The 23,688-nt window shown below is 37.6% G+C and overlaps 4 protein-coding genes across 7 annotated transcripts in view; 2 read left to right on the top strand and 2 right to left on the bottom strand.

Moving 5' to 3' along the window:
• LOC116840458 (protein SERAC1) overlaps positions 1-4,933 on the top strand; it is a 28,375-nt gene extending 23,442 nt beyond the window's left edge. Inside the window, exon 16 of the transcript XR_004377362.1 lies at positions 4,461-4,933. The gene's annotated coding sequence lies outside the window, so the exon portion shown is untranslated. The remainder of the gene's footprint in view (positions 1-4,460) is intronic.
• Positions 3,940-14,329, bottom strand: LOC116840457 (transcription elongation regulator 1). 2 transcript variants are annotated; one of them, XM_032807172.1, is made up of 18 exons: positions 14,033-14,329; positions 13,321-13,579; positions 13,077-13,166; positions 12,690-12,884; positions 12,128-12,371; positions 11,782-12,000; positions 11,466-11,669; positions 10,889-11,162; positions 10,564-10,796; positions 10,319-10,479; positions 9,994-10,202; positions 9,739-9,889; positions 5,571-6,017; positions 5,302-5,511; positions 4,952-5,218; positions 4,795-4,872; positions 4,454-4,677; positions 3,940-4,380 (listed from the first exon to the last, which is right to left on the bottom strand). In XM_032807172.1, the coding sequence occupies exons 1-18, from the start codon at positions 14,188-14,190 to the stop codon at positions 4,377-4,379; spliced, it is 3,627 nt and encodes a 1,208-aa protein (XP_032663063.1). In that variant the 5' UTR covers positions 14,191-14,329; the 3' UTR covers positions 3,940-4,376. The 2 variants fall into 2 exon arrangements, with proteins under 2 accessions (XP_032663063.1, XP_032663064.1); XM_032807173.1 differs by having other exon boundaries at positions 13,321-13,567.
• A 1,927-nt stretch (positions 14,330-16,256) lies between these two features.
• On the top strand, positions 16,257-18,470 carry LOC116840484 (DNA polymerase delta small subunit-like). Its single transcript, XM_032807260.1, has 6 exons — positions 16,257-16,562; positions 16,739-17,040; positions 17,152-17,359; positions 17,430-17,664; positions 17,807-18,099; positions 18,180-18,470. The coding sequence occupies exons 1-6, from the start codon at positions 16,334-16,336 to the stop codon at positions 18,296-18,298; spliced, it is 1,386 nt and encodes a 461-aa protein (XP_032663151.1). The 5' UTR covers positions 16,257-16,333; the 3' UTR covers positions 18,299-18,470.
• Positions 18,471-18,632: 162 nt separating this feature from the next.
• The window catches only part of LOC116840483 (KAT8 regulatory NSL complex subunit 1), an 11,091-nt gene continuing 6,035 nt past the window's right edge, over positions 18,633-23,688 (bottom strand). The window contains exons 4-12 of one of the 3 annotated variants that reach the window (XM_032807259.1): positions 22,661-23,163; positions 22,270-22,464; positions 21,921-22,152; positions 21,648-21,755; positions 21,375-21,450; positions 21,126-21,288; positions 20,810-21,051; positions 20,585-20,719; positions 18,633-20,053 (exon numbers count right to left, since the gene is read on the bottom strand). In XM_032807259.1, coding sequence (XP_032663150.1) covers positions 19,907-20,053; positions 20,585-20,719; positions 20,810-21,051; positions 21,126-21,288; positions 21,375-21,450; positions 21,648-21,755; positions 21,921-22,152; positions 22,270-22,464; positions 22,661-23,163 — 1,801 coding nt within the window. In that variant the 3' untranslated portion in view covers positions 18,633-19,906. Of the gene's footprint in view, positions 20,054-20,584; positions 20,742-20,809; positions 21,052-21,125; positions 21,289-21,374; positions 21,451-21,647; positions 21,756-21,920; positions 22,153-22,269; positions 22,465-22,660; positions 23,164-23,688 lie in introns of all 3 variants that reach the window. The other 2 variants (XR_004377367.1, XM_032807258.1) reach the window with 2 other exon arrangements.

Here is a 23,688-nt window from a genome sequence, read left to right as displayed (position 1 = left end):
GAGAGAGAGAGAGAGAGAGAGAGAGAGAGAGAGAGAGAGAGATTGTCGGACGGGAGAGTGTATAGAGGTGTAGAGTTGTGACAGGTTATATGTCACAATGTCAAAACTAAACATCATGGGAGTGAGTGACAAGTTATGGAGACAGAGATTAACACCAAATTTTATGAATCGGCAGTTCCTCGTGCTATTTTGTGGAAGAAAAAGAAGAAGGTTAGTATCAAATGTCAAAAGCCGTAAATTTCAGATAACGTTTTTTTTTTTTATATAATACGACCTATGGTAAAGTCAGTTGCCTTGTTTATTTTTACGCTCATGAACTCGATGCAAATGTTATCTGAAATTTACGATTTTTGACATTTGGTACTAACCTTCTTCTTCTTCTTCCACAAAATAGCATGAGGAACTGCCAATTCACAAAATTTGATGTTAACCTCTGTCTCCATAACTTGTTACTCACTCCCGTGATGTTTACTTTTGACACCGTGATATAGAACCTGTTACAACTCTACACCTCTGTACACTCACCCGCCCGACAATGATATAAAGGGACGTCTACATTGGAAGTAAATAGCAAGATGTAGGAAGTAAGAGTAAGAAATTGACCAACCACAGTCGAATGTGAGAAGAATAATCAACTATGATTGATCAATTTCTTAAGGGACGTCTACATTGGAAGTAAGCAGTAAGAAATAGGAAGTAAGAATAAGAAATTGACCAATCATAATTGATTATTCTTCTCACATTCGACTGTGGTTGGTCAATTTCTTACTCTTATTTCCTACTTCTTGCTATTTACTTCCAATGTCCCTTATGTCTCTTACGTCCCTTATGGGACGTCTACATTGGAAGTAAGTAGGAAGTAAGAGTAAGAAATTGACCAACCATAGTCGAATGTGAGAAGAATAATCAACTATGATTAGTCAATTTCTTATTCTTACTTCCTACTTCTTACTGCTTACTTCCAATGTAGACGTCCCTTTACGCGACAGCCGAGTGTGCATGCGTCCGACATCCGACGCCGACATACGACGCATTGTAGAACAGGCCTAAAGATGTCGGCAGGGTCGTAAGTCGGCCGTCAGTGCACATCAGTGTCGGAAAGAAAGATGTGGTCTGTTCTTTTCAGCTGCACTGCTGAACTGGTGCAATAAGTTAGAGCGAGAAAAAATATACTTGGCTCACTTTAAGTTATTGCACCAGTTCAGCAGTGCAGCTGAAAAGAACAGATCAATGGTCAACTCCCATCTTTTCCGTTTTGTATGATTAGGGCTATCGCACACAAATTGACATAACTGCATATGCATAGCATAAGACCGTATGTACCAATGAGCATCGAGTATTAAGTCGCCATATTGGTGTTCGATGCTTAATATTCGATGCTCATTGGTCCATACGATCTTATGCTATGCATATGCAGTTATGTCAATTTGTGTGCGATAGCCCTTACAATTGGCTGCAACATAACCTACTTTACTGATATTATTACATATCTCATGGATTCATTGAGTGTGGATGAGATGGATAATTATTGATTTTGTACGGAAAAATAATTGTTTGTATGCCCAGACATGAACAGAAGTTCCTACAGAATTCATTTTAAAGAATACAGAATTAGAGAAATGAATATCTGAAGAATTCGTGAAGAAGTAACCATAATAAGTTTGTCTTGAAGTATTCCTCAGAAGTTGATTGTGGCGAATATTTTGCGACTTAATTCCTAGAACACTCTGAGAATTCGTGAGGAATTACAAGTGTTTTGTTTGTTACAATTATTTCTTGTGACTGCGTGCAGCAGATACACATCATTTTCAGTGCTTTATATATGTTGTTATAATTCGAACTTTCTTTGCAAATAAATAATGATAAAAAGAAAAGTGATACTATTGAATTGAATCGTGAGAATATAATTGAGTTGTGTTTATATTTTACAAAGTGTTACTGTATAACCTAAAGATGTGACTATTTTAATATAATTCTTTCTTTATGATACTTCTATATGATACTTATACAATTTTGGATTCTTTTCTTCTTTTATATAGTGAAAAACTGGATGTGTTTTAATTATTTCAATTAAAAGAGAACTGTTACTTATCAAACATCAACAAACATTAACGTTATATCAATATTATGATTTTCCAGTTAACTGTGTAAGTAGTACATATAACATATATTGTATGTAACAGTTATATTGTTGAACGAGAATTATAATATTGATGTAACATTGCAACTAAGTTGATGTTTATTAACTATCCTTCCAGCAAACATTGTCTGTAACAACATCAATGTTATAATTTCCTACTTAAGAATGTAACTAACACACATTATGTTGCATTTATATTGTTGTATGGGAAATTATAACATTGATATTATGCTACTGTTAGTGTTTACTGGGTTTATATTTCTCTTTCTATATATAAATATTATTCTTGAATTCATAAAGTATACATCTATGTTCATATAGTATAACTCTATATGAATAAAAAGTTCTGAGGAACTCCAGTCATGGTGCATGTAACTCTAAATCTTTCTTATAGTATTCTTCCACGAATTCCTAAAGAAGTACAATTCAGGAAAGGAGAAAAATTTAGGAACACTTAAAGAATTTATTGTGCTATCTGAGTAATAAACTCAATGTGAATTTTAAAATATATAAATAACTTTTGATGGGCATCAAAATTTTGTCTCATATTTACACCAATATGAGGTTTAATCCACCATCTTCTTGTTATTCTTTTTTTACGTTTCTTTAACAATAATAATCTTATAATTTACGTCCAAATTGATAATAAATTTAAATAAACACTCAATGTTTTAGTATCCATTGCTTACATCTATTCCGATTTCCGACTCAATTGTAAAATAGTAAGTCATATTCAAATCCGACATACGACATTTGACAAGCGATTAGCGACATCCGGTTCCGGCTTACAGCGTATTGTAGAACGGGCTTAAAGCTAGCCACACACTTTCGTGACAGTAACTATAAGACGTAACATAAGAATTGATCAATTACGATCGAGTATTCATAAAAATGGCGACCTTACGATTCGACGATTCTCAACATGATTGGTCAATTCTTACGTTACGTCTTACGGTTATATTGTACTACGAAAGTATATGTGGCCAGCTTAATACATATAATTATTCCCCTAACCTCTTGGGCTTAAAAAAGTTCCGGCCTAACCGCCGTCACGACAAGACGTGTTCGAACATGTTCGGACCTTGTGATTTTTTTGGATCGTGTCTTGGAAATTTCCAAGACTTTACTCTCAAATTTTATCATTAATCGGAAACTGGCGTAGGGGCATTACTCTTAATAGAGGCCTGTAGCCATATATTGAAGGAAGGAACCTCTTGGGCTTCACCCCCGCAAAATATGCCCGTCCGTTCGTCCGTGTGTGTGTGTGTAGAGAGAGAGAGAGAGAGAGAGAGAGAGAGAGAGAGAGAGAGAGAGGTGAAAATGTTCCTTTCCTTCCTTCCTTCAATATTTGGCTACAGGCCTCTCTAAGAGTAATGCCCCAACGCCAGTTTCCGATTAATGATATAATTCGAGAGCAAAGTCTTGGAAATTTTCAAGACACGATCCAAAAAAATCACAAGGTCCGAACATGTTCGAACACGTCTTGTCGTGACGGCGGTTAGGCCGGGACTTAGGTGAAAATGTTAATTTGATTGTAAGAAAATCAGTGCGTAGTTTTTTTTATGCAACAACTTCTCTCTCTTTCTATTTCTCAACTATTCCACTTTCATTTACATTGTAAATGATTCAAGTGTAGAATTTATACTTTATATAGAATTTATACTTTGCGCCATTGTATAAATGTAAAGTGACAATGTTTCGTGATATTATCGACATTCCTTCTCGCATGAGTAGGGCTTGTTTAATATTATATAACGAACAATACGCTTGTTGTATTACAATATCTCATAATGCAACAGTTATGTGTAATTGGCGTTAATTTTATTGAACTCTATATAGACAATAACCTTGCATGTATAAAGTACACAAATCGGCACAATAGATTCAATACAAAGTTGCGTCATTCTAAATCTATCAAGGGTCGGAATATGTATTTCAATTATTATCAATTGATCGCTTAGGACAAAATCCGCTTGATACTACAAATACTTAGAGTCAAATTAAGTAGTATGATTGGTCGATAGACAGATACATCGCTCTGAAGCACTTGCTGCCCGAAAACTTTACCCTTAGTGCGGGTACTCTTTGTTTTACTAAACGCATTAGAATGGTGCACCTTGTGATTCTATTGTGTTAATCTGTGTGCCTCAATATACAATCCAACTATAGTTATAAATTCATCCATTTGTTGCCACAACGACAGATGCATACCATATTTCGATGCACAACGCGCGCTTCAACTGAAACAATAGGTAAAAGTTTAAAAGTCGAAACTAAAGAGACAAAGATGCTAATTTCTTTCGTGAAATTTACTTTGTAGTTGGTCTTCTGGATGGCTCCGAGGCAGTAGGAGGTGGCGGAGGACCTCTACGCGCTAACTCTTCCAGATAACCCATTAGCAAACGGGTACGTTCGGCAGCCGCAGCTTCGAGCACGAGGAATCTTCGATCTTTCCTTAAAATCTCCTCAATTTCTGCTAAACACGCGCTGTTTTCCTGAACCTTTTTGTACGTTTTATCGGTGATTAATTTTGTTTCCTGGAAATCGTCGAATAGCCTCGTGAGCAATTGGTGGTATCAGGTTATATGGGATATTTAATATCGAATGAAATATTATAAATTGCAAAAAATTAACGTATTATAAATTTAACGCACTTGTAAAAGTTCTCGGAAATCCGCTTTAGCAGCAACCAGTTTATCCTTGATGTATTCCTTGAATTCCTTCTCGCATTTCTAAGAAGACAAAATGTATATACGCGATAAATAAAAGAAAATACATTTCGCTCCAATTTAACGACTATATTACACATACTCGGTCACTAGAAGAAAACTTCAAATATCTAGGATCATCCTTGAGCAGTTTTTTGATGTCCTTCCAGGATGCCGTTAACTCTGTCGACGCGCCCACTTCGTCGAGTACTTCCCGGAATTTGTCACGTTTCTTGCGGCCCAGCTGCTCGATATGCTCGTTAAACAGTCGTTCTTTTTCTTCGCGGTCTAAACTTTCGGCCAGTTCCCATCTATGGTCCTTTCTTAGTTGCCGCTTCGCTTCTCTCCACGCTAAATCACCGTTTCTCACCTGCAAATCAATATCACAGTATCAATATCGTAAAGTGCGATATAGGTAGATTGAGAAGAAGGCAGCAAGAAGAGGATACTAACCAAGTCGGCGAGAAGGGCGCTAAAGTGTTGAACCGCCTCTGTGTGACGGTGATGCTGTCTCTCTTTATCTCTGTCGCGGAGATGCGTAGCGAGAGTCCTTTGCACTTCCCTTTCCCGTTCTCGAAGACTGGCTTCCGCCCGTCTTTCTCGTTCTCTCTTCTGTTTCTCACGATCCTCCTCCGAATCGGAATGGTCATCTCCGTCCTCTTTCTAAGTGAAAAAGGAAACTCAGCTAACGAGCGAATAAGAGGCACGATAAACAGACTCACCTCATTGTCCTTTTTGACGCTCTTTTCGTCATTCTCCTCAATCTCGCCACTCTCTTTCTCTACGACCGCTTCCTTTTTGTCCTTTCCGTTTTCCTCAGCAGGTGCCTCGCTTCTACGCTGCTTCTTTTCCTTTATACCATCCTTGTCAGTTTTGTCCTTGGTAGACTTGGCGTCTTTACTCCTGTCCGATTCCTTACGGTCTCTGTCCTTCTTCTCCGTCTTGTGATCTTTCTCTCTGTGCCGGTGGTCTTTGTCTTTCTCCTTCTCCTTTTTGCGCTCATCCTTCAGTATGCGAACGTAATCTCTAAACCAATCCTCCCTTGTGCTCGCTGATTCTACGACCCTGTACCTCCAATCCGTTTCCAACTTTTTCTTACATTCGCTCCAGTGCGAATGCCTGTCGATGTCTTTGTGTTCACGCAGCATCGCAATGAATTCCTTTTTCACCTGAAAAGCATTTGTCGTAAGAGTTTTCATTGTCGAGGAACGATCACCGCTTGCTTACGTACTATATTATACAATTCTGCTTTTTAAGATTAAATTTTCTTGGCTCTCTTGTCATGCAGGCTTTTAATAGTATTTCCAACCGATTATTACACGCTCAGCCACATTACACAATCACTTTTATATAGTTACAATATATCATGATTTGTAATGTGGATCAAACTATTTCAACTTGCAAACCTTTTAATTGGTTTTCAAATTATATGTCATTAGGAGTAGAGAAGAAATAGTCGTGTTCGTTCGAGTCAGGAGATATCACAACGTTAAGGGCTCTATATTTGTCGAATTTTTTTTTTCTTAACGAAATAAGAGCTGGTGATTTTGGCTGAAAAAAAATTACACTCATTATTCCTGTAAAAATGATTATTTCGGAACCAGTCATCATTAAGTGCGCGATAATATTAATTATCCGCGTATCGAAGCTAAGTGTCGCACCGTGGAAAATTACATTCACATTTCAACGTGTTTTTTTCTCTCTTTATGCCTTTAATGATGACTGGATGTGTAAGGTAAGTAAGTGTCTAACTGCCGTCCTTGCTGAAATGAAGAAAATGTGGTTAGTACATTATCATATTAAACTTCGAAAACATTAGAAGCTCGCAGCCGTCCAAATTACGAAACGAGTTTCTCTTTAATTTCTTTTTTCGCCTACTCATACTACACTCTAAAATACCTCTCGGAGAGCTGAGAATCTTGGCGACAGCATTACGAATCTCGTAACACATCACGTCATTTAAATATTGCAACGCAATTTTTTTTCCTTTCGCTTTGTACGTGTGCGTGCGTGCGTGCGTGTGTGTTCGTGTGTGTGCGTGCGTGTGTGTGTGTGTGTGTGCGCGCGCGCGTGTGTGCGTGTCTATATTTAATGGTATGTCTTTTACATGAAAATAATGGTGGTTACTGAATTAGCATTACCAAGATATTATCTTCTTTAAATAGTGCACTTTTCTCTCCCAAGCTTCGATATTTGTAAATCATAATACTGAAAGCAATTAAGCGAGCAAAATAAGTAACAGAGAGATACTTTCAAACTGTTTGATGTACGCGAGAAGCCTAAGAATTAGTCCCCGACACAATTTTTCTCCAAAGTCTCCATTGCGTAATTTGTAAGCGACCGAAATATTTCGTGTGACAGCTACAATGTTTTTGTCGTGTTGAGAAGAGCGTATTTGGGTAATATTATTGCAAGTGAAAAAAAAAAATGATTACAGCTCAGATGCTGGCACATTTTCATCTCGATATTGCCATAACGGTCGTTACTCGAATCCTGATCCTACAAAAAATTTCGATGCACTAAGAAGCTTGTGCATTCAAGTAACTTTTCTTTATCAAACTGAAATGAAATCGTAAAGGTCCACTTGTATTACTCTTATGACAACGGTAGTCAAGGTTCTCAGAAGAGTATAAACCAAATGCTTCGTAAAAAATGAACACTCATACTACTATGTCACAATCTATCTAATTCTGCTGGGGTTGTCCATGACACAAAATTAATTTCTTTTCGCTACGTTCTTGTCGACCACAAGTCAGTTTGTACATTAAGATCGACTTGATCGTTCCAAAGTTTCGTGTGTAAAAGCTCAAAAGTGTCTCTGTACATCTAGTTTGACGTATTATGTATTGACATAAGAACAATGAAACAATGGATAGTAATATGAATTTTTTTTTTCTCAACTCTCTATATGTATGTATATGCATAAAATATATTTTATGCAACGCGAAAAAATTTGTCGGTCGACGTTATCGATAAGCGAGAAAATGCGAAAATATAGTTAGCAGATACTGAATACAAAACGCATGTAAACCGGCAGTTTTGCAAATTGCAAAAGCGACTAAATACATAATTTCATAATCGTACATGAATTTGTTTTTATGTCCATACACTTGATATAGGTTGAATGGTAGCATTAGAATGAAAAATTTACGTCTAAAATCGGGATAAATTATGAAAAACTGTAGTGGAGACTAATGCTACCTATATCGGGTTCTTACACCCCTTTCATCCATATAAAGTGAATTTACGTGAAACTTTTCAAATTGGTTTTGACTCTGGGGAAAGTTAATCTTTTGAAGTAACGAGGATTACGAGTAATATACAAATACCGAGTTTGTTCATTCTCATGACTCTGCTTTGGAGTAAAGAATGCGGCGCGCGAGGGTGTGCCAACTGTGCCACGCAGTGTAGGTGGGGATGGTAGATGACATCATCCATGCCACCAACCAGCTTCAGAACCAAGCCACTCCACATACGGAACCTGTCCTGCCTGCCTCCTGACTGAAGTGGAGAGTTCAGAACACATAAGTATATAAGGAACCGTCACATACTAAGATTTTATTCTCTACATCTCCCATCTTAGAGCTACAAAAACTTTTCTCTATCGAGCAAATCTATCGGAGTAGAGAATTATTATTAGAGAAATATCTCCTGGTATGTGTTCTTCGCAGCCGTTATAATTTAGGAATTCATATTTCGTAACTTTACAAGTGGAACAAAATAATAACATACCTATGGAACCTGAAAGAATAATTCATTATCGCTGCAAACATAAACTTCAATTAAACATTATCAAACATATCCTCTCCTATCTAGGGTAAGAATGCTTTGCGTCTAATCGTAATTTTATTCTTATACCACATTGCGCATTGTGCAAAGCCTCGCTTAATAATGGGAAATAATTCTTGGAAATTAATTAAATAATATACAATTATCTAAACATAGGAACAGGTGCCGAATAATTATATATATTCAGCCCATGCGCAACTTATCGCGAATGTAGTATGTACTACTACATTTACATGCTGCTTCGAGTAATCCTCGGGCAGCACTTATGAAGCTTTACATTCGTTAGAAAGAACGACACTTGCCTGGAATGGAAGGAAAAGAAAGGGAGGATTTATTGGATAAGATTAAGAAATAAAAAGGAGGCAGTTCGGAGACGCTTTCTTTTCAAACATAGAGGATTTATGTACACATTTATAAATAAGATATAACTTTCTATAATTGTAAGAGAAATAACATTTGCCAAAGAGAGAAAGAGGGAGAAAAGAAGGAAAGTGTGTGTGTGTGTGTGTGTCTGTGAAAAGAGAGGAAAACAATTGATTGTTCTTTTTATGTTTATAGCCTTCAAAGTCTAAAAATCAACACATATGAAAAAGAAGTAAAAATTGAAAATTCAACGTGTACGTGATAGAAGACTTGCCGCGAAATTAATATATACTCTAAAATATATGGTAAAATATGTAAAATAAGACAGTAATGACAGATCTATGAATAAGTTTGGATGCTGTCTTGGGGGATCAGTAATAACAATCTACAGAAATAGAAGTTTATTATTAATAAGATATTGGGAGATTTTTTTGTGTCTGTTATTAACTAAATCAAAGATTACACACACTCCGCTGTTAATGTAAAATTATTCAAAAGTCAAAAAAATAATGTACTTAAATCCTCTATACTGTTTACGTGTGCGTAAATTTCTGGTAGGATCTTGAAGGGGATACATGTCGCTAGAATGCTTGTCTTACTTATTGCATAATCAAAGAAAATGTTAAAAGTATTTCTAAATTAATCATTCATTAATATTGTAGTGCATATCCTGAAAAATATCTTTGGCATTGTCACAAAGAGGAGAGATTCTTAATGGGGTCAATAAAATAAAAATACCTGTTCGCGCTTTGCTGTTTTTTCTTCTTTCTCCCGCTTTCGCACTTCCAGAAGATATTCGTTGAAAAGGCTTTCTCGTTCGCGCATCTTTTCTACATTCTTAAATCGTTCATCCCTTCCGTGCTTTTGAGCAAAATCACTAAAGGATGATCTGCAAAATAGCATGAAAACATTGGTAGTGTCGATCGAGTTCTCTGCTCAATATTGCGCGTTATTTATCAATAAAATATATGTTGTATCTTTCGATTCACGTACTTTCCATGTAGTCCAGCTTCTTCCAAAAGTTTCTGAAATTGTTCCTTCCGTTCTTTCATTTTATTCCTCTTCTCCCGCCTTTCTTCTTCCGCTCTTTCCTTCACGTACTTCTCGAAGACCTGTTTCCTCTCTTTCGATGTCAGGAGTAAGTAGCGTGGATCGAATACTATTTTATGGAGTTCCTTTTCCCAGGTGCTAAATGCAGATACCTAAAGATACAACAGATTCGTCAGTTGCGTTACGATATGTATCGTGTGTGTGTGTGTGTGTGTGTGTGTGTGTGTGTGTGTGTGTGTAAACTATGTTAACTATTTTAGTAACTTACATCTTTCTCCGCGAGCATATCTCTGAACGACTTGATCCTGGTCTCCAACGGAACTATCGCTCTCTCCCTGGCTGCTCTCACCTCGGCTTCTATCGCGGCTTCCTTACCGATGTCAATAGTCTTTTTCCCTTCCTTTTCTTCCTCTTCTTTCACGGGTGTACCTGAGATATAAGAGTTCGCACAAGGAATCGAAACGATTGTGTCGCTCAATCAACGATTGTGTCAAGTTACGGGGCAACAAATACCTTTGGTATCATCCAGTTTCATTTTCTTGGTCGCTGAGGGTTGATCATCGTCGCTACTTTCGCTAGTGTCCGATTGACGTATTGGTTTCGCCGGACCGACTGCATCCGGTGGAGTTGCCACCATCTTATCTACATCCTGACGACCAATAAGATCATCTGGTCTTTCCCAGACTGATATCCGAGAGGACGGATTGTAAAAAAATACTCGCCCATCACCCGTCCAAACAACGCACCTTTGCATAAAATATACGAATATTGAAGAAATTGCGTAAAAAAATACGTGTCGTAATTATGGAGAGAAATAAATATCTCGTAAACTGCATACCACGGAGTTCCAGGTACCGGCGTACTGGAAATTGGTCTAGACTTGTCCTGAGGTTTCACAGGCTCTTTCATAGCATTCTCTTCTTTCTTCGGTTTATTGCTATCCGCGTCTTTTGCGCTATCTTTGGTTTCATGATTATTCTCCTGCTGCTTCTCTTGTTTATTAGGTTCGACCGCATTATTACTGGCATTATTAATAGTAGCCGTAACTGTAGCAGTAGTGGTAGGTACAGAATTGGCTTCTTCGTTTTTTTGCCGTAGGGCTAATTTCGCATCTGACAAATTGTTGCAAATGTGACGTAATTGTAAACTTACATTGAACTATCATAAAAGATCAAATCTAATAAACCTTAATATCTATTAGTTTATGTTGATGGAGCGAGAATAATTATGCAATATTTATTTTCACATATACTCGCACTTATTGTCAAGAGACAGGTCATACATTTGACACAATAACCAAATTATCGAGCAAATAAAGACCAATTTGTCACGTAAATAAATTGGATGTAATATAAAGATTCCGCAATATATTCGCGTAACTTTTCTCGCTCGTTTTCACTACTCATATTACATACTTTCCAGATCTTTTAGAGCCTGTGGCTTTTCCCATACTGATTCTCCAGCTTTGCTATTATAATAGTACAATCTGCCGTCTGGAGCACGATGCTCAGTCCAAACCATAGCAGATGCCACTAATTCAGAGTCAAGTTGCGCCAAAATGGCGGGATCCTCAGCAGGCGCTTGAGGTGTCATTACACCGTGGGGCATTTGCGGCATGCCTAAAAAACACAGATATATCATCACAATTTCAAACTGGATGTGTGTGTATATCTTTCTTTTTCAATTATTTCTATCATATTTCTCAGATTGTTTCATTCTTGTGTATGTTACCCCAGTTTGCTTGTGGTGGCCCGTAGCCACCGAAGGGTTGGAAGCCAGGCGGCGGCATTCCGAAAGGCGCTGTTCCAAATTGCGTACCGATCGGTCCACCAAATTGATTTGGCATTCTATGTTGCATAGGTATCATATTCGGAGGTGGTTGCATCATGTTCGTATTTACAGTTGATGTATTTATCGGTGGCGTGTTAGCAACTGTCGTAGATGCTGTACCTGATATATGATTAAATGTTTTTCTCATGATAATATTTTAGCGCTTTATGACAAAGACAACAAAATATGGCGGATAAAGATATTGGCAGAATCTAATCGAATGCTTTGAAACATTCAAATCCCATACCATTGGATTGATTTGTATCAGATGCCGGATTGCTAACGTCTGGCGTATCATTTAATGTCGGAGGTGGTCCAGTACCAGGAGGTGCCGTGCTTAATTGATTAATGGCATCCGTATTATTAGAAGACGATTGCTCGCCCGGTTGAGAAATTCTATTTTCGCTAAGTTGAGTCGGTGTGCTACTGGACGAAGTAGGTGTGGTAGAACGTGCTGCTTGCTTCGATGCACCATGCACTAACTGTTCTAACTGTAAATATAAGACAAGTTTATCTCGAATAATCGTATCAAGTGTGCAGATGAATACACAAAATTTCAGAGGTTAATTTGTATGTTTCTTTTTCCTTTAACACGTTATATAAATTGAAAGCAGAGATATAAAAAAAAGAAAAGGGAACTATAATTTAATCGCAAAAAAATAGTGAATGTAATCTCAATATCAAAGTGCCATTTGATCCAAATTTTTTAATCACGAGACGCGCTCAAAAAAATCGAAATCGTTTACAAAACAACCAAGTACAGAAATTCAATATTTATGATGTTATAGCTACAATTAATATTTACTCACCTGATCTTGCACCATGACCTTCACATTTGGTCCCTCTGGTTTAGTCCAAGTGGTGTCTCGTGTACGAATATTATAATAATATGATTTACCATCGGATGTTTTTGTCTCTACCCATACTTCTCCATTGAGATCTAAACCTGGAATGTTTGCTTGCTGTTGTGATTGTTGTTGAGATGGCTGTTGTTGTCCTGGAATCTAAAACACATTTTGAAAATCTACCTTTAAACTCATCATTAGATATCTCTCCATTTTTTGCTCTTAATGACATTATGTATTTAGGTATAATGTGTACATCATGCAGTTTTTATTATCTGATTTATAAAAAATGCTATAAAAATCTCATAAGATGGGAAGTCTATAAATTTTTCTGTGTTATACAACACTTACGCTATTCATGTTAGGTGGTCCCATTCCAGGAGGTGGTCCATATGGACCTGGTCCTGCACCAATAGGACCATTCATTATATGTGGTGGTGGCTAAATCAATAATAAAATCACACATATATGTGTATATATATATAAATATATATACAATAACAACATTACAATAACAACTAAAAAGTTCAATTTAAATTAAAATAAATCATAACTTTTTACAAAAACAATGTAATGTAATGTATAAAACATGTACCATTCCTGGAGGACCCATTAAATTTGGAGGCCCCATTAGATTTGGTGGTCCCATGGGTCCCCAACTAGGATCGAATGGTGGTGGACCACGAAATCTTGGTCCAGCTGGGCCAGGAGGACAGTTCGGCCTTGGTGGACCCTCAAAAGGAAATCCATTGTTTGCTCCACGAAACATTGGTCCTCGTGGTCCAAAACCTCTTCCCCGAAACCTTGGAGGCCCACCTCTCATAGGGAAATCAAACCCACCTCTGCCACGACCCCTTAAATTATTTTTATATGTTGTGACTGTATATACTTATTGATGTCGTACCACTTAACGGAAGGAAGGACACAAGTATCTCTTATATATCTTAAACCTGACATATCTTTCAAAGAAAGACATCATTAGGGACATTCACATTCTCTAAATACTAACAATTCTGCTATGTACTTTTATATGTAATGAATAAATGACAATAATTATTTTTCGAGTAAACTAACTGATGTTAAATAAAAAAACACAGAAGAGGTCTCATATGTTGAACGTCTCGTGTACAATTAATCGAGATGTCACACGAAACGATATAACAAGGGCTACTGACTATAAACGATCCAAAAAAAGAGGTCAAGCAGAAGCATTATGTGACGAATAGGGAGGAAGGCAAGGATGACAATAAAAGGGTACACGAATTCGGTTAGACGAATTTCGGAATTCATCACAAACGTATACGCACCGAAAGCCGCCACGGCCACGCGGCACGAAATGCCTATATTCATCCCCATCGTAATTGTACTCCTCTGTTTCCTCCATAGTCTCGTCATTGTGCTCTTGCTCGCTGCTGGAAACGGGCTCGGCCGTAATCGCGGGCGGTTGTTCACCGCTCGCGTCCATTGTGCGATGATATGCGATAAAGAGTAGACAAAACTGTCGGAATTCTTACACGCCCAGTTATCACTTTTTCTCTCGGACAGCCAGAAAAACAGCCGCAAACAAATCACTATTTTACGCGATGCGATCTGTAAACATATTGCTGCCAATACGTCTTGCAAAAATTCCCCTAGTCACGTCGCATGGCAAACTGCTGGGCTGCGTTCTAAAATTTTACTCGGTGGATAGAGTACATTTAAATGACCAATCATAATAAAGAAATCCTAGTTATCTTTGTTCTTATTGGTCAATTAAATACTACTCTATCCATCGAGTAGAGTTTTGGAACACAACTCTGGGCTGCGTTCCAAAACTCTACTCCGAGTAGCGAAGTTAACTCAATGTCGTTCTAAAATGTGGTATAACCTAGGCTGCGTTCGCTTTGGACGCTTATGCGCTGTAAGGCTGAGTTCCCATTTAGCGCGTCACGCATCGCGTCGTCCGAGTTGAGCTAATCAAATCGTCCCATTTTATTCAGCGTAAAGTTACGCAATAAAATGGGACGTACCCTTAAGCTTTACAGCCATATTCTTATAGCTATTGTAGACGAGCCTTAATAATCGACTGTGACTAATAGCGTGTTCGACTGGCCCTGGGTTAATCTACTAAAAAATTATTAAGAAAAAAAGTTGAACACTTTAATAAACAATGACTGACGGTTAATGTGACGATAGGTTGGATTAAGTTAGTTTTGAGGGAGGGTGCGGAGGGCGGAGCCCCCCGCTAATCATTCGATATTTGCAATTACATAATGTGATTAAAAAACCAGTAACTTGTTTAAATTGTGGGAAAGCAGCAACATTTGACAAGTGAAAAAAAAATAAAAAAAAAGTTAAAACAATATATAACTTGCATATTTTTCGGACTCCCCCGATTGATTATCAATGTTGGAGTAAAAATAAATATTTTTTTCCAAAAGAGCTGCAAAAAAATATAAAAATTTGAAAAAGGCCTTAGGGTGCTATTTCACGTGTCGTACGACAAGCTTTTCGGATACGTTTATTGATTGGCGAATAGAGTATTTCTAGGTTCTCTGTTCGTCAATCAATGAACGTATCCAAAAAGCTTGTCGTACGACATGTAGAATATCAGCCTTATTATACATAATTACCCGAAAATGAACCATGAGTATAGAAATATTAGATAGTACACCGATCGTGCCTGACGGTACTTCCACAGCAGCGCTTGAGATCGATATTTCGGTCAAATATGATTTTTTAATATTTAATTAAAATTATCTGGATAACTTACAAACCTTTTTAATGATACTTCATAACTCTTCATACGAAATACAAACAATATCATACCGAACCTTTGTTTTATTTACCTCCGGTTATTATTTCCGGCTAAATACATGGTTCAAAAAAGAATAATTAATTACAAGTAATAGAATGACTCACAAATCTTTTCAATTGTACTTCAAAACTCTTCATACAAAATACAAACGATTTAAAAGAATAATTTTCCAACCGGAGTTTTTTTCCGGTCAAGTACATACAAATTGTGACTGGTTAATTTGCTTACTGCTTACGTTTTGAAGATGCGGCTCAATCTTATGGCTTCTGCACACAGGACGCGGTAATGCTTGCTGCGCGGCGGAAGTTCGCGCGACAGCCAATCAATATGTTGTTTTTCCGTAAGAGCAAAATTTTAAAAAAATTCTCAGAGCTCTATGAGAAGAAAATAAATAACTTTTATTTCCTGTCAACTCTATAACCTAACCTAACCTGCCAACTTCACGCATGCACACAGAGGACGAATAGGAATATATAGCTTTCTCTCTCGCACACATCTTGGAGACACTTTCGCGCCAGCATTCCCCCTCCATATATATATTCTCTAAGGCTCAATGGTCCTCATTTCTATTGCCACGATGAAAATAGAGGACTCTGATTGGTCAATTTTCTTATGCGTTGTGCATTATGCCTTTATGCAAGAGTGTGTGCTCCCCGCTTTACTGCTTAAATTTTTCTGTGTGCCACTAGTCTGTAACCATAAGAAATTGACCAATCACAATCGAATATTTTCCTCATATTTGATTGTGATTGATCAATTTCTTTACTGCTTAAGTTTTTCTATGTGTCACTAGCTTAATGACGTAAAAAGTATGCTGTTAACAATGGTATACAAAACTACTGAATGTGCTAGTAAATTACTTTCCAAACCGGGAAATGAAAAACCGCAAGAATTCAAGAGGCAGCAAATACAATACGAAGATTTAACTACCGATTTCAAGGATAAATCTGTCGATTTCTCCAAACAGTTTTGTTATATTTATACAGTGAGACTAGCGGAGCTAAGGGAGATATTGATACCACGAATTATTGCAAAATGGAGTAAGTTATACATGTTTTTATCCCTATCTTCTCTCCTTTCGAAAACAATTATGTGAATATTACAGCAAGAATTAAAATTATAATAAACAAATGTTTCATAGACACATCACTCTTAAAAAAATGAATGAAACAAAAAAAAAATAAATGACTTGTTTTATCACTTGTTTCATTCCCAGGTGATACGAAGATATTGAAATTGGCAGAATTAGAAGATTTTGAAGGACAAGAATGCGTAATAATTGGTACTCTTTACAAACATCAAAAGTGGAAGCCATCGATACTGCAAGAGTTAAGCGAAGATCATCAACTTACATTGCCTGAGCCAAGATCAAATTACTGCTCAGAAAATGATCAACTTTTTTTGGAAGATGAAATGTTACGTATTAAATTAGTAGTTGACGGTACAGAGTTGAGGAACTATGTCACAGGAATTGTATGTGCCATATTAGGTCATAAAGAAAAAGATGGCACATTTGTGGTAAGCATGGTTTTTGTTTCTTTATATACACTTATTAAAAGATGCTCTATATATTGTGTGCAAAAGAGAAAGAAAGAAAAAAAAGATATTGACAATTTATTCTTTATTTAGATCAAAGAATGGTGCTTTCCTGGTTGTATACCCAAGAGTTTGTCAGCACCACAATCTAGGGGAAAACTGGTGTTCCTTTCTGGACTCGACTTGGCAAACAGCTTTGAAAATTTGTCACTGGAACTTTTAACAGAATGGATCTGTGGTATGTCTGGTGATGCAACAGCGCAAGAGGATGTTACTTGTGTTGTTAGAGTTATTATTGCTGGTATGTCATTTCTCTTCATTTTGTAACAGCAAAGCAAGCCTTTTATAGTACCGTTAATATCGTATACCAGGTAATTCCGTGAAAACTGCTACAAGGACAAACACCCTGATTGGACATGCCGAAGGGAAGGCACAGGATACCGCGATAGTAAAGGAATTAGCTGTAGCGACGAAACATGTGGACGCGTTTCTCGCTGAAATAGCAAAATGTTGTTGCATCACTTTGATGCCAGGTCAGCACGATCCCACGAATGCTATGCTGCCTCAGCAGCCGCTACATCCGTGTGTACTACCATTAACGTCGAGGTATTATGCAAATATATAATATATACCACTTGTAACAGATACGAACTGTATTCCAACGTTTTATCACACAGAGAGACCCATCACAGTTTATTTTATCGATATCACGCAAATGTTGTCCTGTTTAACATTATACATTTTCTAGATATCAAAGTTTTAAAGGTGCGACTAATCCATGGATCGGTAGAATCGCTGAGCGTGTGATAATGGGCAGCAGCGGACAACCAATCGAAGATATCGCGAGAGTAACGGGTGCGGTGGATATTTCTTCTTTAGAATGGCTGGAAAGAACACTGCTTTGGAAACACATGTGCCCAACTGCTCCAGATACATTACCGGTGCATCCTTATTCTGAGAGAGATCCGTTTATTATAAAACATTGCCCGGATATATATTTTGTAGGTAACACGGCTAAATTTGAAACAAAGTTATGGAAAGGTAAGTGTTGCGTACAGGTGGAGCACAGATTACTTTATACTTTTCAAGTGACAATTAAGGTGCATTATTAATGCTTGCAGGTGAAGACAATCAAGTGGTTCGACTAATTTGTATTCCCCAATTTTCTTCTACACATACTGCAGTTACTGTGGATATTGAAAGTTTGGATACTAAATCTGTTTATTTTGGGAGAGGATAGATGTCTGAATAAATACATCGAATACACAATTATATCTCAGGAAGCAACAGAACGCATGTCGCTATCATCAATCCATATTTTTGTATTCGTGTTCTTTGATATATTTCTGTACTATTTATACATTATACGCTAAGATTTGGGAATAAAAACGTGACTTTGTATTTTCAGAATATTACATGTGTATAGTTATATTATAGCGAAATCCATCGTTATTAGCCAAATATATGTCGTACTAAGAAGATCAGCTAGACTTAATATGTCGTAGTAGGAAATGTCGTAAATAAGAAAACTGATAAACACGCGCAATTTGGCACGCTGACAGAAAAAGGAAGAGTTCTGTTATCACTCATTTTTATTTGCATCATAAAAGTGATGTACAAAATTGAAACGCATGCGATTTTTAAAAGAGTGTAGACATTTTTCTGGTTATAAAACTTTTCTAATACGAACGAAAATACATGTAATATCACAGACTATTAGAAAATCGTGAAATCACAGTGACACAAAAATTTCGGCATTGTTAACGCTTAAATTAATGAATGAAGTTGTCTCACAAATCGCAATGCAATGATAAGAACATAACAGTCAAAATACAGGGTATTTTTATTCAACTGATAACACAGCTACTCATACACAAGCATTTTTAATACTAGCTGCTTTTGTTCTATACATCTCAAATTCACACGCTATATATCAAGACTATATCCCCTATGATACACGAATATACATTCTTTCGCATAATTTTAATGTTGTGTTCTTACCTGTACGATGTAACAGCGTATCTTAAAAAATATAGAACATAGATCGTATGAAAAATAAACGGGACTTGGTACTCGATTAAACTGTGATTTTGACTGTTACATAAAATATGATATTTGCGAAATTAGGTGCAAAAGTTGTTATGAGACAGATATGTATATACATACATATATATATATAATGTGTGTGTGTGTGTGTGTGTGGTCTGTACATATATAATACAAAGATTTAAAAATACAAGTTCACATAATAAAATCGTAACGTACATTAGTGATCGAAGCATTCACGACGATATCGGCGTGTCTCGCAAAGTGTGTGCGCGTATCTGGTTTTGGGCTCTCTGGCCATATTCTTTTTTACAAAATAAAAAAAAGCGCACAAGAATCGACAAATACACAGTGCTATGGAGCATATCGATTGGCACTTTTATTTAAAGTGAAGGACTGATTGTGACATAAATACAGCTTTTAGTACAAAATCGCTCGATCTGTCATGAGATTCCACTTTTCTCGGAATTATAATACTACCTATTATTCGTAACATAGAGAAGGAAAATTGGTAATGCAATGTATGTACATTAGCGTAATACGGCGCTCATAGAATCCTAATGCTTTGGCCAAAATAGCAATATTTAAAAAAAAAAAAAAAGAGTAATAATAATCAAGGTTTTCCATTAATTTAAGCAGGATGAAGTTATAAAATTTATATTTATAATACACTTTACAGATTCGTAATACCATTTAACTTAAGGTGCATGTTACATGAGCGACAGGTATATATAACAATTGACAGGTAGCTTCTGTATATAGTAACGACGACATAGACAATGTATTTATTAAGAGTTTCATCCTATCTTTTAGCCGTCGGACGTATTCTCTCCTTTTCAGTGTCCCTATCGTCGGCTACTGTCCACTCGGGATCATTCGGATCCTCACCGTCTATATCGCAACAAGCCGATTCGGTCGAATCTGATTCGGGAGAATCCATTTCCACGTCCTAGAAACGAAACACGAATGATTATGCGCGACGGTTGCCGGGGGGACCACTAGCCGTATCCGATCGGTCATTTGGCGATATATTACAAAAATTCTATTCAAGATTGCAAGCTCGTATACACATATACACACACACACATACGTGTGTGTTTGTGTGTGTATAAGTGTATATGCGGTAGCTATATATACACGAACCAAGGAGCAAACTATATCGTGTAAAGGACACTATGATGCACGAATACTATCGTACAACGATCGCGTTAGCATACGTAACGTAACGAGTTTGAACTTTGTGTAGTAACTTTGCTAAATCTGTGAGAAGAGAAAGGCGTGACAAATAAAACGAATTACGTTACGAATATAGGAAGCATCAAGTGGCACTGCTTACCGGAGAGAGATAGCCTCGAGAGGAGCCATGAAAGTTGGCTCAAAGTGTACATTAATAGTCAGTACTAGCACCCATACATTGGTATAATTAAAACTTCTCAGATATTTTAATGCGAAGATATCAATATAAGTACAATGTACGTACATCATCACCCTTATCTCCGTCGCGGGAGCATAGAGATGTCGACGAAGCCTGCCAGTGTCCGTCCGGCATTACCTTTAGCATCTTGTCGTAAACTTCCTCGGATAGCGGGAATATTCTTGGCTCATACGGTAAAATCTGCGAGAAAATGTCGGTACATCTAAACCGATCAAACGCGCATTTCGTAACATTATCGACTGTGTGTGTGTGTGTGTGTACTCATGTTACCTCGTTTTCGTCTTCGGTAAATGCGATCGCAACATCGTCTCTTCCAAGTCTAAACGCGGCCGTTGACGTGACAGGTATGGCGCGACGTCGTAGAGCGTTTTGTAGAGCAGTCGGTCGCTGCGAATCCAAACTCGACGGCTGCGGATGCTCCGTATCCTGCACCTGCGACGGGGTGGCGGGCGGAGACGTAATAGGCGATATCACGTCACCGCTCATGTCGCTAGCGTGCGGCGACATGGGATCTGAAAGAATGTTCGGTTCTTTGTAGTCTCCCGCGCGTGACTGGGACGCGAGATCGGGATGCAAAGTGGTATACCTGGCGTATTCGCACCGCTGTCCGCTCTGCTGTCGACACGGCGTTGGTTGTGACGAATGCGCGTCTGATGAGGCATATTGATATACGTCATGAAACGCTTGTTTTCCTCGCGCTCGCTACGCTCGTGCCTCAGAGCGATAGTTTCATCTGACATATCTTCAAACTGTGTGATTTGATTCGACAATTAGTGATTTAATGCATATATAAGAGATCAAAGAGCACGAGTGATCAGCTGTATCATATACTTACATCACTGTCTTGACCAGACCTATGCATCACACCATTTTTCACGTCCATTCTCGTAGGCTCCTCGCACAATCTCCATCTTTAGTGAGAAGAAGAGAAACATTTGTACATAATATACGCGAATGGTAGAGAGAGAGAGAGAGAGAGAGAGAGAGAGAGAGAGAGAGAGAGAGAGAGAGAGAGAGAGAAAGGGAGGAGGGGAGAGGGAGGGAGAGAGATAGAGAGAGAAGGGAGGAAAGGGAGAAAAAGGAAGAAAGAGAGAAATATTCTACTTACTTTGGTGTTAAAATCTCCTTGTATTGCAATTTTTCGAGCCTGGTTGAAGCAGCGACACTGTAGGGGATGACTATATTGTCAATGTCGTACGAGTTTTGTCGCAAACGCCTGAAACGTTACAGTCAAGCTGTGTTACAAAGTCTTTAGAGTTTGTTTCAGAACAAAGAAAGATGATAACAACTTTATCGGTAGCAACCGTAATCACGCGTGATCAATAAAACAGCTAATAGAAATTGCTAATGGAAAAAACAAGTGCAGCTAATTCACACTTACCCGTGTGAACTGGAACTTTTTTCTTTAACAGTATTTTTCTCCAATGAGGCAGTAACGTGTTGCAATGGAGAAGGCACTGGAGACGAATGTTTGCTGGAACTTGAAAGCGCGCTGATGTCGTCGTCGTCCTCGGTCGGCAATTTTGATATTCGTTTCTTATTTAATCCGTGCACACCTCTCTCGTGACCGAGTCTATTTCTTTTTCCATTTTTCAACACTTTTCTCTTGATCCCTGTGTAAAAAGCACGTAGTTATTCGTTGCGTGCGCCGTAACAATATTCCATCTCTCAATCGACAAATCGACACAAATCATAAAACACGACACATTACACAAATGCTCGCCGCTTACTTGCTGTAAGTATAGTAGAGGATGATTTTTTCAATCGCGCGGTGTATTTCGTCCTGTGACCAGGAAGTTTCTTATTCCTTCTTTCATTGCCATCTTTATCTTTTACTCGGGTAACTCGCAAGTTTGCTCTCAAAATCTTTTGTTGCCACTCCACCGACTTCATAATAGCTTCCAAGTGAGTGCCATGTACAATTTCTAAAATAAAGAAATTTGTGTTATTCGAAATACTCTAATACACATGTATACACATTTGTGTTACATTTCTGTGTCACATTTGTGTTGTATTTCTTTCAAAGCTTGGCTTTTCTTTGGTGGCGAGATGGTACATTAGTCAGCTACTTGATCAAAGGGATGTAATGTGTAATATATGTAATGAGACAAGTAATCATACCGTCCGTGAACGACAACACCGGATGAAAACTAGGATCAACAAGTGCTACACGTTCCTGTATAGAAAGCTGTTCAATTGATTCTTGTGGCTGCATTGGATCAAGCCTTCCTGTACATAAAGCACACGCAGGCAACACATGATCACAGTTGCATCTCACTGTTGACGCTTTAGCTGCACGCTTTGAAACTTCGTGTAGTTTGTCCACTTGCAAAAGCTTTCTCTTTCTATAAAAACTCCATACAAATGGACGCGTTCTACTAGCTGGTAATTCACTTTCGGGTGAACTGTATCGTCCAGTAGAACCAGGTAGAGCGCCACTATATCCATTAACAGTTTCTGCATTATCGATAATAATCAAGCCCTTTGTGGCCCTAATATGCCGCTGCAGATCGTTATGCTGTCTAATTCTGTATTCTAAATCTGATATTTGTGCCTGCAGCCAGGTCCACCGTGATGCTACACCTGCACGATCTTGTGCATATCTCCATGCTGCTCTTTTGGATCTGTGCAAATAATGTAACAATACGATTGGCCTACCGATTCGCAAGTAAGGAGATACGTTGTAACAAATCAGTCTATCGCTATCACATAATTACACATAGGTTTGTATGCATATATATATATTGAGAATTGAAGAAGCTCCGACTGAACCAGTTGAATAACGAGTTACTCCAATGTTATATCGTTTCATCTTGTTACTTTGAGTAAAACGAGAAAAGATGTAACACGTTTACATATTACGTACGTACGTACATACGTACGAAATGTAACATTAGTTGTATACTCAATTCGAACACAAACATCAAACCATTACAAGTGTGTTTAAAAGCAGCAACTTTGTTTTTTCTTAATATAAACAAATGATAAAAAATTTCGAACCGAGCCAAAAAGTGTATGCATGTATTCGGTCCGTTTTCTTCCACTGCGCAATGGTGTGTATATATATATATATATATACATATGATATATATATATATATATATATATATATATATATATATATATATATATATATATATATATATATA

Source organism: Odontomachus brunneus, unplaced genomic scaffold (assembly GCF_010583005.1).
Source record: "Odontomachus brunneus isolate Ranch 3 - 2012 unplaced genomic scaffold, Obru_v1 Obru_scaffold_010, whole genome shotgun sequence".
NCBI lineage: Eukaryota > Metazoa > Arthropoda > Insecta > Hymenoptera > Formicidae > Odontomachus > Odontomachus brunneus.
This window is presented reverse-complemented; position numbering and strand designations above follow the sequence as displayed.

Coding starts and splice junctions, on each gene's coding strand:
- LOC116840457 (XM_032807172.1), bottom strand. CDS start 14,190: ATGGACGCGAGCGGTGAACAACCGCCCGCGATTACGGCCGAGCCCGTT. Junction 12,001..12,127: donor TGATACAAATCAATCCAATG/GTATGGGATTTG, acceptor ATCATATATCAG/GTACAGCATCTACGACAGTT. Junction 11,670..11,781: donor GCCACCACAAGCAAACTGGG/GTAACATACACA, acceptor TGTGTTTTTTAG/GCATGCCGCAAATGCCCCAC.
- LOC116840484 (XM_032807260.1), top strand. CDS start 16,334: ATGCTGTTAACAATGGTATACAAAACTACTGAATGTGCTAGTAAATTA. Junction 16,563..16,738: donor ACGAATTATTGCAAAATGGA/GTAAGTTATACA, acceptor TTTCATTCCCAG/GTGATACGAAGATATTGAAA. Junction 17,041..17,151: donor AAAAAGATGGCACATTTGTG/GTAAGCATGGTT, acceptor TTCTTTATTTAG/ATCAAAGAATGGTGCTTTCC.